Source organism: Cariama cristata, unplaced genomic scaffold (assembly GCF_000690535.1).
Source record: "Cariama cristata isolate BGI_N322 unplaced genomic scaffold, ASM69053v1 scaffold1342, whole genome shotgun sequence".
Lineage (NCBI taxonomy): Eukaryota > Metazoa > Chordata > Aves > Cariamiformes > Cariamidae > Cariama > Cariama cristata.
Window position 1 is genome coordinate 3,621 of NW_009602994.1, and position 13,872 is coordinate 17,492.

The window sequence follows — 13,872 nt, forward strand, 5'->3', positions numbered from 1 at the left end:
TCTGTCACTTTCTAGGAGATAAAGAGCAAATACATGTACTTTCCTACATGGAATCTGTCTTGCCATTAACCTTTCAGACTATTTCAAATAATCACATAATGGGACAGAACTCACTTTTATGAATTGTAATTGTGGAGGTTTCAACCAAAGTTGACTTTTAGAGGTTATTACTACAAATGTTATGTAATGCCTTGATGCTTTAGAGTTCCGTATACTGCAAATTAAAAAAAAAAACAAACACATTTGCTTTTGCAAACTTGTCCAGAAAATGCTAAATGCACACATTGCTTTTTTTTAATCTTCTTTAGCATCTAGATGAGAAGATGTGGTTTTGGTTTATAAAAGCTAACAATGTTGCCTTTGTATGTTATATACATTCTGTACATTGTTCACATTTCAAGGAGTTGCTATGGGTGACCCACAGTAAGTAAGAAACGGACAAAACACAGAAAGACAGAATATGTTAAGTTTTAATCCAACAAATGAAGAGGCTCTTAACACTGTAAAATACCATTGTATTGCTAATGCTGTAGAATTGTACATTAAAAATTATTATTGTCTATAGATGTAAAAATAGCAAGTTTTATGATACAATAAAACACAGTATAGAAACCATTTAAAGTTAAGTAGAAACCTCTTAAACAATTGAGGCACTCCAAAAGTATTAAATAGAACACAGTTAATACTGACTCTAAACGTCCCCCCATCTTCTCAACTCCCTGTCCTAATTAAACTGATTAGAAAAAATAGTAGTCTCTCAGTTACTGTTTTGCATTCTTTCAGAATCATTTAGATTCTCCATTTTCTTCAAGTACAGTAGAACAACTCTTCACAATACAGTACTACCCAGAAGTAATTTATTTCCCAACACTCTATAATTTTGGAAGTATTTAAGATTAATTTTCAAGGCTAGAAGAGGCCCAAGGAAGTCTGCAGAAGGGCAATTAAATTTTGAATGCAAATTATTTACACAAACATTACTGTACTGTAATTACAGCATAAAACTTGCAACATAGCTGATGGGTGCTTTTAACAAAAGCTCCAAATGAAAGAAAGGGAAGAAAAACAGATTACGAAATAAATAATCTAAAGTTCTTCATGGTAGAAACGTTCATCATGAAGCTGCCTGCCATAATCCGTTGCTTCACTGTTAAGAAACAAATCCTGGTTCTTAAGAATTTCTGCTTCAGAAAGCTTTTTATCATCGTTCAAATCCATTTCTTCAATAAGGTGAAGAGCCTTTAAAATAAATGGAACACCACGTGCACAGTTAATAGATACGAGCATTTATAAATAATGCTTTTGGAATGGCTTTGTCAAAGTCCTGCCACACCACCATTATTTGTAACAAACTAGACAAGATTTTACATTCGCAACAGAGCCTTTCTTTCCTTGGTTTGTTTCCCTCTGCCTCTTTCATTTGGTGGCAAAATCATACTATCAAATCTCTACCCTCACTAGCAATTCTAAAGCAACAAATCAATGTCAAACCCATAGCTTTACTTAGAGGGCGGAAGAGAGTTTTAAACCAGCAAAGATTAATCATCTTCCTGGAAGCACCCGTAGTCCTTGAAATCCATAGGCAAGTGCAGTACACATCTTCAGTGTATGATCTGTAGAAAATGCAAGTTTAGCATGTCAGCTAAAGACCCTGTGTTTTCAGAGAGCCCCTCTTGGACATTCAGGCACTGCATGACAGCCACAATAGCAAGTCCTTAATCTGTCGGACCTCAGCTAGGATTTGAGCCAATACAGTCTTTAAGTTGAGCATCCTCTTTCAGAAGTGAGCACTGGTTATCTCAGTTGCATTTACCCTGTGTCTGACAAGATAAGCATCATTTACAGCTCTCGGGTTAAGCCGCAGGCACGCTTGCTTTCAACTCTGGAGGTGCCTACCGTGCTAAGCCAGTTTTTATTTCCTGTACCTGCGGAGATGCGCTCTTCCATCAGATGTGCATATTGGAAAAAAAACAAAGAAAGCAGGGATAGAGATTTGCAGCTCAATACTCTCTATCTATTTATGATTGCAAAAAATGCTCCATGGCTATAATTCATGATTAAAATGTAACTGGAAAGTATTTGATGTCCACCTTGAAAAAGGGTTTTCTGTCTTCAGCAGTGGACAAGATAAGCCATCTATGCATAGGAACTTCAACTTTGGGTAGTAATTCATGTTTTCTCTCATTTGCTGAAAGCAAAAGCTTGCTTTTCTGAAAAAAACCTTTTAAATACTAAATCATGACAATGTCAAATGAAACTGCACGTTAAAATAATTCTGAGGTTTTTCCTTATTTATATAAAAGGAGGAAAGTTCAGCAGTAAAACAAAAAAGCATTTGCAGCATATTTTAATTGTAGCTTATTCACAAATATTACCTAGCTCAAAGCTAACAAGCTAGTACAGCAGCTCTGTTGCACCTACTATTTCTGAGAGATAGAGGAGTCCTAGTATTGCATGTTTTTTGGTTTTATTTGCTAAACATTTATTTGCTAAATACAGTGATTTAGACAGTCCTTCTGTTCCTACTTTTTCTGATTGGTTTGGCTCAACGTAACTGCTTAAGTGGCTTTTTTTAAAATTAAGTATTACTTACATTTAAGCTGACTACATCACCAAAAAGGACTGAAGAAAAGAACAGGGACTAATGTCAGACAAGCAGATTTTAAAAGCACTCTGCATGGCAAAAGCTAAAAGTTTATAAAGACAAACATCTTGGTAAACACATATTAATTCCTGGTAATGTAATGTATAGTAATTTTTCTATTTTTATGTTATTTAGCTACCAGGTTTCTCAAGTCATTCTGAAATGCCGAAAGGAAACTGCAATATTCAGCTTCCAAACAGCAGGTTATGACTTAAGTCAATGCTACCTTCTCTTTAGGACAGGTGACTTTGCTAAGCCCTTATATTAACTGAAGAAGAAAAAAAATAGCATATTGGAGAAACAAATAAAAAAAAGACTTCTTGCAGAACTGAGCTATTACTACAGCACGGACTTGCTGTAAGCTAAAATTTGAATGAATAGTGAAGAACTTCTAAAAAAAACCCAAACCCCAAGCAAGCAAATCAACCCAGGTATAAATAGACTCCACACCACATAGAATTCATGTCAGTTACAACAGTGTTGTTTCTGTGAAGTAAGAACCATCCACCTTCAAGAGTCAGATGTTAAAAAAAGTCTGTGCAAAGGCTTACAGATCCACATTTCCAAAAATACTACTAGAGCAACTGAACAGCTTAGCTTCCTACAAGGTTAGATACGTGAACACTCCATGCTGCGTGCCAGTCACCTCGCTTTCTCTGCCACCAACAGAGCTGAAAAAGGAAGAGGTGGGACCTCAGTAATGAGATGGGCCAACGCAGCAGGTGGGCTATGCTGTTTGACACAAAGCGTCTCCTGTCTTTAGCAGGGATTCTGGAGGCTTGGGAAAACCTGTTGTTCCTGCCATTCTGAACACCAAAATCCTCCAGTGCAAAGGAAAGAGACTTGGGCAGATTAAGATAAAAAGTTAGTAGCGGAAAGGCAGAAATCCTCTCTACTGCAGTCGGTGACTGGGTGACTGTAAAGCCTGTCTACTAAAACAGGCTGTTCTGGAACACTCAGTGCTTCTACTGCCTGCTACAAAAAAAATAAAGACAGCTAAAGCGAGAATCCACTTAAACCTATTATGGCATTCTACCCCTGATTAAACTATTTTAATTATCATCATCAAAGTTTGCATTACAGCATCCTGAATCATAGAATACTTCCATTTTCTTGCACTTAGGAAAAGACAAGTTTTTAGTTCTACAAATTATGGTGATTTAGCCAGTTAGAAGACTCACAACGAATTTTTGTTTTCAAAGTTATGCTGGCAGTATGTAACAGCTTCTTTTAGTAGTATATCTCATCAGATTTGCCTACAATAACTAAAAAATAACTGATTAAAATACTGTACCCTTAAGGCAAACTAGATAAGCTATTTAAACATGTAGAAAAGCACTTTGTTAATTTACAAACATTCATACAATTAACAGGAACTTCAAATTTGCTTAACGCAGTTAAAGGACCTGCATTCTTTGTCAAACTGAAAAAAGGTTAAAAATGTACGCAAAGGTCTACTAAGCATTCTTTTTCAACTACTAAGACATGATAAATCTGAATGCATCTATCATTTTGATGTGATACCTTCAAAATTCTACTACATTAATTAAAAGCTAAACAGCAGTCAAAACACATACCTCCTCTTGTGCAATACCCTGATTATTAGGTACTATCCAAGACAACAGCTCTTGAGGGTCCAGTTTTCCATTGTTATCCTTGTCATAGTCATTCACAAACCGATCCTTCTCAACAAGTATCCATTCTGGATCTTCCCTTGCAGCTAGTAAGACACATTTGTCAAGTTTAAAGCCACTCTTTACCTTAAAGCAGATGTTTTCACCTTTTCTCCTAAGCAAATTCATTTAATCTTATAAAACATAACGTAAAAGTGATTTCACTAAACAAAGACAAGCCTTACAGACAAGTCCCAATAGATTAAATAAATGCATCTGTCTACATATGAAAAAAACACTTGTACAGAATAAAACAGAATTTAAAGCTAAGGTAATATTAAGATTGTAAATTTACAGTTGAACTAAGCAGACATTAAAGTCAAGGTTTACGATCAACTGAACTGTTTATTTTAGTATCTCCACAATTACCCAAATTGATAGTAGAAAAGCATACTTTCTACTGAATGTGCTGCCAAGTAGATGGTTTCCTACTTACCGGGACAGCTGACATATCAGTAGGAAAAAGTGGATGACAGGGATATCTTACATTTGCAGTATTTACCTTGACTGAGTTAAGATTACTCTCTCCCATTAATGTATAGCAATCATGTTGTAGATACCATGTTGAGAGTATCACAGCAGTATGAGCAATACTATAGGCCTCAGACATTGGTCATCTCAGCACTTAATGGGCAGAGGAAAGCAGGGAAAAGTTTTAAGTCAACAAGTGTCCCAAAAAGTAGGTAGATAAATAATGTTTTGCAGTATATGGGATTACGAAAGCATAAGGCTATATGAAGTTTGTAGTAACATTCTACTGTCTGTTCCCCTGCTTTAACATCAAGGGAGGTCCATCTGTGACAGGTGACAGAGAAGGCAAAGCTCTTGGTTAGTGCAGGCTCAATAGACTCAGGCCAATACTGCAGGCTTTCAAATTAGTTTACTGTCTAATTTTTTTTTTTTTTCTAAAATATTTGGAATATACCCAAAGCAATTTCATTTACTGTTGCTATTTATTTGTATACTTGTTTTATACTTATCCTATGCCCTGGTATTGCATCCTGCAACCTAGCCAGCAATCTTAAACTCGTCTCTAACTCTTCCAAGAAATTTAGAAACAATTCATCAAACTGATAAACACTGCAGACAACCATGAACAGGTATTAAGACTTCCTAAACCTTATGAAAGTCAAAAGTAGTTGGCATCACAAGCAGATAAGTTTAAAAATAATTAGGTTTCTATTATAAAGTCTCTCTCCTTCCTTTCTAACATCTAGTTTTGCAAGTAGATTATCCCTTAATGTCACAATTCACCATACACTGTTGCCCAAAACCACAAGACAATTATGATACCAGACCCACCATGTAGTTTATTAGTCATTTTAGAGTGTGCTGCAGGAACGCTGTCTGCAGAAGAGATGGCCATTTGGAGAAAAGTTGAAGTAGTTTCTACAATTACAGCTGATTCTGAATTCTTGCTAAAAAGTTTTAACGACAAAGCTGTTATCTTCTTTATTACTGCAAGGACCCCAGCAACAATTCCACTCCCTTTCCAACAGCTTTGGCTAGACTGGCTTGGAAAAGTCAGAGCAGGAAAAAGATAACAGACCCTGTAGTTGCACCAGAGATCTATTGTTCTCACTGGCTCTGGCAAACAAAGATGGTTATAAAAGGTGAAATATCAGGTGGTTGATTGGAATGAAGAAAAACTGACTATTCCCCTATTTCTCCATACCCTCATGTGGCTTAAACATTTTCCCCAGCTAGGATGCTGGTCCACACTTAAGAATTAGCACTCCTTAGGACCAAGGAGACTTTCCACATGCCTCAAGCTACTAGTCTTTTTGGAACTGGAGGAGCTATTTGCCCTATCTTGCAGCAAATCAAACACAGCATATAAAATATTTATCTATTAGCAATATAGCTAGAGAAAAGCATTGATAAACACCAGGTAAGTGTCCTTTTTCTTGTTAAAGAAGGAATAGATCAAGTTTAAGGAAGGGCAAGAGCGGAAAAAAAACAAAAAGTGAAATCAGATAGGCTTTTGCTATCTGGAACAGTGAACGGACTCCTTACACTTCCCCTCCGCCTCTCTTAAAACACACACAGCTTCAATCCCTCTAAAGCAAGGCTGACAGCTGCCACCTTAAGCTGATAAAGGCAGGAAAATCTAACCTTACATTCATGCTGGCTGTTTTCGCAGATGTGTTCAGTTAGCAAAACTGCATCTTATTTCAGCTGCATACCCAGTGATGAGGAATATGCTTCAGTCTTTAGGAAAACAGGAAGTAACTTGCAAGGAAACAGTGGAACGGGCTATACACAAACTACTGCCAAATACATACAGGGCAGACTGAAATAATGAGCCCAGTACCAGGAAACTGAATTATTCTAAAAGACAGGATAATGTTACTCAGAATCTGTAGGTGGAGGTGTAAAAAGCTGAAAATATAGGTGCCTACAATTCACCCCATTGCAAAAGCTTTTGTTCAGTTCCTTCTTTCATGCCCCCACCCTTTTTCCTTACTTGGGTCTCTTCTGTAATCACCAAGAAATTCTTCCAGGCTAACAAATCCATCACCATCTTTATCATGTTCTTCTAAAGCCTCCTGAATGACAAAGTCCTTTTATATACATACAAAAAGCAAAATATCAATTTGTGAAAAATTAGCAACTTGTAATCAAGAGAAAGAGCAATAATTTTTTTAGAGCAATAAGGTGTTCTTTACAATAAAGACTCCCTCATTTCAAATCTGCTTTTCTGTTTTATACAGACTAGTGCAGTAATTGGTTCCTGTGCAACAAAACAGACCTGTTCTTAGGAGTTTAGGATGTCAGGTTTTATGAAAACCAAATCTGAAAGATGTACACAGAGTTGGAATCCTTCAACGTAAGTCAAAACTACAAAAGTAGCTGAGAAACATGAATTTGTACAAAGCTATATTATCTCATTTCATTTCTCTCTTTTCATGTGATATATTCACTAATCTGCATTTTTGCAACTTTATAAAATTGTGAGGAAAACTAGTTTGTCTTTTGGTCCTGTGTTTCCCAGTGGGCGTGTTCTTGTAGTTCTGCCTTTTCTTCTTTGTCCATCATCAACAGTTATGTCAACACAAACAGAGGCTCTGTTTGCACGCTGCACCTCCTGGCAGTTGGCTCTGCAGCATCAGATAGCCAAAACTGAAGGCTCTGTTGCAGAAAAGCACCAATGTACTTTTAACCGGGGTCACCTGTCACTACTGAGCTGGAATGACACCAACAGTCACAGCAGTGATGAAACAGATGACCAATGACAAAGTTCTCCTGGCTGAAACAATAATCCCCCAAACTCTGACCGCAGTAGAGTCAATATTAAGGCTTCAGACAGGCTTGAATGCTCTTTTTTGGCCAGAAAAGTGACTATTGTTTCCCTTTAAGCAAAGTGAGAGTAACTGGCACTTGACCTTTTCATGTGCAAAGAAATCTTCCCTGTAAGTCCCCCTAACTAGAGCTAAACTCTGAACTAGGCATGAAATTTCCTCAAGGTAAAATCTCACTGATGTATTTCCAACCTAACAGAGTTTAGAAAGAGCTATGTCAGTCCAATCCCAAAAGTTTGGGATAGTTGTTCAATATTAGTTCTTGAAACAGATTTCAAAGAAAAGCATGGAACTACTGCTCCAGCTCCTGATCTCCACCACTGGATCCACAGCACATTTCTTGATTTTTAATTTGGTCTGTAAAAGCAATAGACATAACTGCTCAGAAGCATACTTCCTGTAGTACTGGGGCTAAACACACGCATTAAAAAGATGTTGCATCTATATACATAGGCTGATAAAAGATCCTCTCTTAAATCTTACCGTCATATACTCCACCTCTTCAGGATGTTCAAAAGCAACAAATTCATCCACATTTAGATCAGGGACATTATCTCTATTAGCTTTTTCAAAACGCTTTTTCTCCTTTAAATGAAGCTTAGAAAATAGATTTAGTTAGAGCACTTAATGAAAAGGAAAAACAACATTACAGTAGCTGGCTGTAAGCTCATTAGAGTATTAATTGTTTCACATTATCCACTCATATTATACTGATGTATTTTCACTAAAAAGAGCTCATCCAGAGCAATGAGAACAGCACTTTTAATTGAGGTAGTTTTATTCTAAGAATCGCATAAAAACTTAAGGAGACATTTAAAACAATCTCTTAGCGAAGGCTTCAAAGATACAAAAGGGAGATATGAAAAGACCAAGAATTCTTGTGTTCATACATGCTTCCTCTTCTAAAAGTCACCAATTCCCAAACTAATCTAGTGGAGTACAATGATTACAATTAACGGCAGCCATTGCAAATTCCAAATTTTTCATTTTAAGGATACTTAACCTTCTAGATCTACATCTCATTTATATCAAGGGCTGTCTGTAGTTCAAAGAAAGTCTTGAAATACCATATATGTAAAATGTCTTCTCTGAAGCCATTTTAAGTACTGAAGGATTAGATTCCTTTAATACAAGACTGTTGTCCATTACATCTGAACATATTTCAAAGCAAAGCCATTTCTCCAACCTGTTTTAAGTATAAATATTAGTGTGCCTTTTAAAAATAAATAATATCCACAATAAGGAGGTAAGTTCTTATTTCTGAATGTCTTGCACTTCATTTCTGTATTACAAATGTGAAAATTTTTTTTTTCTCATTTCATTTCGTACAGTCTCTTTAGACAAAATAAAGACACAGGCCATTGATAACTGATCTATACTCAAACTGCATGTGATGCGAACTATAAAAATTTTGGAATCCCATGATTAAGTGTGTTATCAGTGTAACACTGATCTGGATAGGGGAGCGGCCAGCAAACCAGAGATCACAAATACTTTTAAAATAACCATCTGAAATTGTACTTCCAGGTTTATATCCTATTTATCGACACTTTTCTCAAAATTAGGCTAACCTGATTAACGCACAGCAGAACATGTAACAAATACAGTATAATTACAAGATCTTAACTATTCTGCAAAATAATTAAATGTACTCTTAAAGAAAAGCTGACCTTAGCTGAGAGTTAAATAGGAAAAGGCAATTCAGAAGGACTGACTATAGATAGTACTAGACTGCACCATAAACTTGAACTATTGAGGGAAAAAGCTTATTTTTCACTGGTTTTTTAGAGAAGTGATGAGCAAGGCTGCCACCTTCTGGTAAATTCATGTGTTTACTCGATGTCAATTCTAACTCAATACCATAGTCTAACTCTTCCATTTTGACTACAGCAGGATCGCTAATTTCCAAATGTAAGGAAAATGCTGAAGATTATAATGCTGAAGCATTATAATGCTTGTACAAAGCTGCTAATTTTGCTCTCTACAATATATGTTGAAGAAGTCCGCAAGCAGGAAAACCTAGCAAGCAAGCAAAGTATAGCATAAGTGAGTAGTTGTTCTAGCTCAACATACAGATCTATGATGGCAATTTCTCAAACATGGGATCAATATTTTGACTGGTAGTTCCCTTTAAAGTCTTGTTTTATTTAAAAACTATGTAATTATTTAGCTAAGTGACCTCCAAGGCTTTACAGTTTGTTTCTTCAGTGTGTAAAATCCCCTGCCCGTTGCCTCTTTTAGCTTCACTTCTGCCAAGATCCTGTATTATCTACTACTGCTTTACTAAAAGCAGCCAAAGCAATCCCCACAGGGAAAGAAAAAACTCAGGCCAGAATAGTCTAAAAACTGACTTATTTTCTTTTTGGGAAATACTTACATGTACTTATAAATGTGTAACTTGAAAGGAAACAAGTTTTGCTATGTGGTGATTCTTGGTGAACCTTTCCTCCCTGCGTCTCTTGCCTCTTTCACTTCCACTCTTAAGTACCCGCTTTCATATATGAGATTAATCCATAACTTCTGTTGTTTATACATCCCATTTTAGCAATCAGAGTTGCATTCTGAGTGCTAAAAATGTCAAATTGCTATTGCTTTCTCTATGGGTCTCTAACAGACGGAAAATGTTACAGCAGGCAATATTGATACCCCACACCGGGTACTTGAGAAATAACTGAGAAAGTGGACAGAAGAGTGCAATAAAGGGGGTTAAACAGTACAAGGGTTTCCTTTACCTCCAACACCAGTGGTACTGCCCCTGCTGAAGGCAGGACACTGGTTAGGCTACAGACCTAATCTAATAGATTGCCATCTTGTTTTAAGACGATGGCTGGAGACTGTAATAAGAGTGTCAATAGACTGATACTCCACTCAGCTAGCAAAATATACTCAAGAGGTACAATTTTATTCTGTCTCTGTTTTGTTGCTAGCAGCTTTAATACTGCATTGCTTTCCTTTAATTACTCGCCTATCTCAGATACTGTTAAAACATGTTCCAGCTGCTATGGCTTCTCTACCCATCTTATTCTGTCACAATAAACAAACATTGGTGCCTTTTGCCAACAGCTTACAGAAACTGATGCTGAAACGTTTTACCTGTCGAAATGATTCTTCTTCTTGATCCTCCAGGACAGTGTTCTCATCAAAATCAATTTCACGATCATACATTTGCATATTATACTCTTTCCAAGACACTAATCCATCACCATCTTTGTCATAGTCGTTGAAGTGTTGCTTAGCTTCTTGCGTAACATAATGTTTAAAAGACTGCTGTATCCAGGAACTCAGCTCATCTGTCAAAACAATTAAAAAAATAATAAAATTAAAAAATCAGAATCATCTGCACTATAAAAACTGTCAAGATACCACAAATCTATTCAGTCTGGAATATACTCTGCAATCCAGATATAAGCATATAGGCAAGAGGTTACTTAAAGCAAAACAATCTGTTTCCTCTATGCTATGACTTTATTCAAGTTAACTGAATGAGAGTAGATCACAGCTACAGCCTTCAGTTTTTCTTTCGTAGTACTGTTTCCCCATTTCCCCTTAGGCTAGAGTTACATGGTTACTTCAATGTGGCCTATATTGGTGCTGCCAGAAAAAGTGTGATGCATCCCTCCCTGATACACATGGGAAGTGGTAGGAAAAACCATTACAAGTAGCGTTCATACAGCTGCATGGCGAACTAAATCACTAAACTTAACCCACAGGAAGGAAGATTCTTAGTTTTCAGCTGAGAAAGTACCCTCATTTAGCTTACGGGGACCTGAACTACAGAAGCAGGAAGGCTGCCCGTTTTGGTGCCTTCTGACATTTATGTCAGCTTGAAATGATTATGTGGCCATGCCTTTTCAAATCTGAAGCAAATCAACACTATAGCATCCTGTCACCTGTTTTCTTCTCAGAGCTTTATGAAAATGATGCTGAATATGGTTTACATGGACAACTCTAAACATAACTTTGTACCCCCAAAAACACTGTTCCCATCAGTTTTGGGTTTCTTTTGAAAAACCCAAAAATCCTTTCACCCTTTTTTTTTCACAGAGCTTATGAAAATGACGCTGAATATGGTTTACACAGACAACTCTATACATAACTTGGTACCCCAAAACCTATTGTTCCCATCAGTTTTCGGTTTTGTTTGAAAAACCCACAAACTGAAATAAAACTAAATTCACTGTCACTGCCTAAATTACCCAAAATAAAATATTAACAGGTATCTTCCCTTTACTTGGGGCTAAAATCAAGCCTTATATATTTTGGAAATGCTTTTAAGGTACTTGTTTTTATAGAAACGTGGCTGAAAGAAATAAAGCTTAATATGCAGATGAATTCACACAAATACACTAAAGTTACTTCATTTAAATAAGATTGGGCCAACGTATTCTCTGTGTATCATCCAGTTATTTTCAGGTGCCTGGAAGGGGAAGACAACTTCCTCTGCATTGCAAAATTATATTGCTAAGTCAACTCCACTGAAATCCTGCTCTGAAGAGTCATGATGACTAATAAAAAAATCCTACAGAAATTACTACTTTGGTGGAGAAAAATTCACAGCATTTTTTAAATACTAAAGTATCTTATTCTATCCTTCTTAGCAGAAGTGTCAATAAAACTTTACTAGATTTATTTAAATATCTTTGAAAAGCAGCAAGAGATTTTTAAAAATATATTTTGAATACTGAATTTGTTTTACTAAAGGAACCAACTTTTTAACAGATTCTGTGAATTGACTGAAAGTACGGAGGCAGGCATACCACATTTTGTAAGCACCAAGGCTTGTACACAAAACCAGCATTGCTTTACAAGAAACTGCAACGTGATTTCTTACAGATGGGTAACATATAATTCACAGCATGGTTTATTTCCCAGGATTTAAGGCATGAGGCACAGCCATTTGAACACATAATGTCCAGTGCCATCAATCAGAAATACTTAATGCTCCGACATTAGAGAAGCAGTATTAATATATCACATCTTCTCTGTTTGGAGGTGCCACTAATAAGGAAAAAGTTCTCAAGAAGTGTTTTGCAACACACCGAGAAATAACTGAGCTAAAAAAAATTTCGATACCACAAGTTTCCTAGTGTAAAAACACATTCCAGTGTGAGTTTTCCTTTGGGAAGTGAGGGGGAAGCAAGTTTCCATTACACTGAGAACCAGATGCAATATATACCATGAGGATGGAGTACGAGTGCAATTTCTGCACTTTAAACAGATGTCTTCCCTTATAGCCTTAACGTTGTGAACTGCCTGTTGCTTATTACAGGGATTAGCCATCCCGCCAAAGTTATAGACTATCTCACCTCTACACAGTCAGATGCAGCAACACTAAACTAAGTGTGCAGTTGATTAGTTTCAGCAGATAAAGTGAAAGGCATTCAAGAGATAATGGTGATTGCGTCTTTAAAACCATATTTTGTCCTCTCACATAGAAAGCTTCCTGCACATTTAATATCGTGTTAATGAAATACCACTGTTCTGGCGTTTGAACAAGGATTCTACTTGCTCTGTGTGTGTGCATGTGAGAGACTTTAGATTTTTTGTCAAAATCACAGCAGAACAACAAAAATACATTTTCATAATGAGTTTCAAAATTAAATTGAGAGAGTGGCACAATGATGTAGTGAGAGGAAGGGCCTGAGTTTACTATGGAGTTCACAAGTTTGACTGATAACAATCTGTCTGGGAAGAGACATTTGATACTATATTGTGATGAATATATGATCCCTCAGTGTCACTTAGTGTCACCAGTTATTGAAGCACATATATGTAGCATTATGGCTGCAGTGTACTTTCTTTTCCTCTTAAACTTGCTCTCCGAGTTGCATAAACAGGATTTCAAACGCAGAAATCCACTTGATTCAGGCGGCTTCAGAGGTGCAAGGAGCAAGTACAAGCGCAAAGCTGGCACCTGCAACTCAGCACTGCTCTCACCCACGCCCGCTCACTCCTGTGTGCTCCTGTCGGCCCTCGCTTCTTTCCTCCTCTCAAGCAAGCGCCTCAGGGACGGAGACACCCTCTATATAAAGTCTGTCGGTATTTCTGACGCACTGTGCAAGAGGGTCGTTACGTTTTTCACGGAGACTCTCCACAGCACAAGCCATCGGCTGTGTCACGGGGAGAGCTGCTCTCTTCTCTCTCTGAGGGCGCTGGGCCAGGGTCGGGACACGGACAAAGCCCAGCCCCCGCTCGGTTACACCCCGGCGCGTCCCGACCGGCTCGGCTCCGGGGCACGCAACCCCCGCGGTCC

At 37.3% G+C, this 13,872-nt stretch overlaps 1 protein-coding gene across 1 annotated transcript; it reads right to left on the bottom strand.

Annotated features, from left to right (window-relative positions):
* Nucleotides 1-455: 455 nt before the first annotated feature.
* On the bottom strand, nt 456-13,726 carry RCN2 (reticulocalbin 2, EF-hand calcium binding domain). Its single transcript, XM_009694969.1, has 6 exons — nt 13,693-13,726; nt 10,713-10,909; nt 8,103-8,204; nt 6,785-6,881; nt 4,222-4,364; nt 456-1,239 (listed from the first exon to the last, which is right to left on the bottom strand). The coding sequence occupies exons 1-6, from the start codon at nt 13,724-13,726 to the stop codon at nt 1,087-1,089; spliced, it is 726 nt and encodes a 241-aa protein (XP_009693271.1). The 3' UTR covers nt 456-1,086.
* Nucleotides 13,727-13,872: the final 146 nt, after the last annotated feature.

Coding starts and splice junctions, on each gene's coding strand:
- RCN2 (XM_009694969.1), bottom strand. CDS start 13,726: ATGGCTTGTGCTGTGGAGAGTCTCCGTGAAAAAC. Junction 6,882..8,102: donor AAGAGGTGGAGTATATGACG/GTAAGATTTAAG, acceptor TGTATATAAAAG/GACTTTGTCATTCAGGAGGC. Junction 4,365..6,784: donor TGATTACAGAAGAGACCCAA/GTAAGGAAAAAG, acceptor GTGTCTTACTAG/CTGCAAGGGAAGATCCAGAA.